This window comes from Microtus ochrogaster, linkage group LG1, assembly GCF_000317375.1.
Source record: "Microtus ochrogaster isolate Prairie Vole_2 linkage group LG1, MicOch1.0, whole genome shotgun sequence".
Classification (NCBI taxonomy): domain Eukaryota; kingdom Metazoa; phylum Chordata; class Mammalia; order Rodentia; family Cricetidae; genus Microtus; species Microtus ochrogaster.
In genome coordinates this window covers 54544758-54546231 of record NC_022027.1, presented here as the reverse complement: position 1 = coordinate 54546231, position 1474 = coordinate 54544758, and the positions used below count along the sequence as shown (strand labels likewise).

At 44.7% G+C, this 1474-nt stretch overlaps 1 protein-coding gene across 1 annotated transcript in view; it reads right to left on the bottom strand.

Annotated features, from left to right (window-relative positions):
* Nucleotides 1-1474, bottom strand: part of LOC101995969 (guanylate-binding protein 7-like) — a 12955-nt gene that overhangs the window by 9912 nt on the left and 1569 nt on the right. Inside the window, exons 2-3 of the mRNA XM_026785036.1 lie at nt 1157-1284; nt 1069-1087 (exon numbers count right to left, since the gene is read on the bottom strand). Of these exons, the coding sequence (XP_026640837.1) occupies nt 1069-1087; nt 1157-1284 (147 nt within the window). The remainder of the gene's footprint in view (nt 1-1068; nt 1088-1156; nt 1285-1474) is intronic.

The following is a 1474-nucleotide window of genomic DNA, read 5'->3' as shown; positions in this document are numbered from 1 at the left end:
ACACATACCACAAGCAGACACACACACACTATACACAATAAAAATATAGCTCTCAAAAATGTAAACCCAATCCTTAACCCCATTTCCAAAATGTATCCTAGGTATCTCAGAAGACAAGACAGCCATGGCTCACCAACTGAGATGGGATGATGTCATCCCCTATGGGAGCATCTATCCACCTAACTGCTTCTAGTGTGATGTCATTCACCTACTCATGGAAGCATCTGTTCACCCACCTGCTCTTACTGTGATGTCATCTACCTTCCCATGGGAGCTTCTGTCCACCTAACTGCTCCTGCTGTGATGCCATCTACCTTCCCATGGAAGCATCCATCCACCTAATTGCTCCTAGTAGGGGTAGCACTGTGCCACCTGGTCCACCTTTCAGAAGGGAAGACCTTGTTCATCTAGCTCTGAAAGAGCTGATGTGTAACAGCTCTCATATGCCAGCACTTAGAATGACAAGGCCTCCAGGGAAGACTTCCAGTGACGGGTAGGCACTAGAGATGAATACCCTCACCCTTTACCCAACACAGGCTAGCTCTAAAATCCCTGCCCTAGTTCTCCTTCTGGAGTTCAGATGTCAGAGGCTGCCCCGTAACTGCTCTTCTTCTCTCTTTTCTGCTTCTTTCCAGGTACTGGACTATATGAGAAACACACAGGTAGGATCCTCAATAAAACTAGGAAGGTTCATGAGAAAAAAAAAACCTTTATTTTCTTCCCTAATATCTAACTACTATACCTATAATTCAGGAATTTAACTACTAGACAAAATTTTATTGAATTGACTGAAATCATTCACGCAAATGACAAGAAATAAAAGCATGTTTCACCTAATATAATACATCTTATCACTGGGCAATGGTGGAGCAGGTCTTTAATACAGCATTTGGGGGACATGAGTAGGAGAATCTCTGTGAGTTTGGGGCTAGCCTGGTTGACAGAGCAAGTTCTAAGATAGGCTTCAAAGCTGCACAGAGAAACCCTGTCTCAAAAACAAAAGCAAAAACAAAAACTTGACCTTGTCTAAATGTGAAATCTAAATAAATCAGTATTTATCTCACCTACTGTAGTTCAGTCTGTAGAACTATTAGATGAATAAGTTAGCTAGTTAGATAACAAGGGCTCATAACGGTCAGCATGGACCTCATCCTACCTTTTCTACGTCGCCCAGGCCCTCAGTGTCCAGGAGGACCAGGGTGTGGTTTGGCTTGGTTGGGTGTGGCACACACCACATCCAGATGCCCTTGGTTTCAGACTGCACAGTGGAGCCCAGAGGGAAGCCTGCTGGGAGAGGTGAGGGATAAGGGTCGGTTTTTGAACGTCCTGCACAGGCAGCCTGGTGTGCTAAAAGTATCAGTGCCACGAGGCCTCGTGCACTAAAACATCAGTGCCCAGAAGCCTCGTGTACTAAAACTTCAGTTCATGGAAGCCAGCACCATCTTAAGGAATTCTGAAAGTTTTGGGAGTTGAA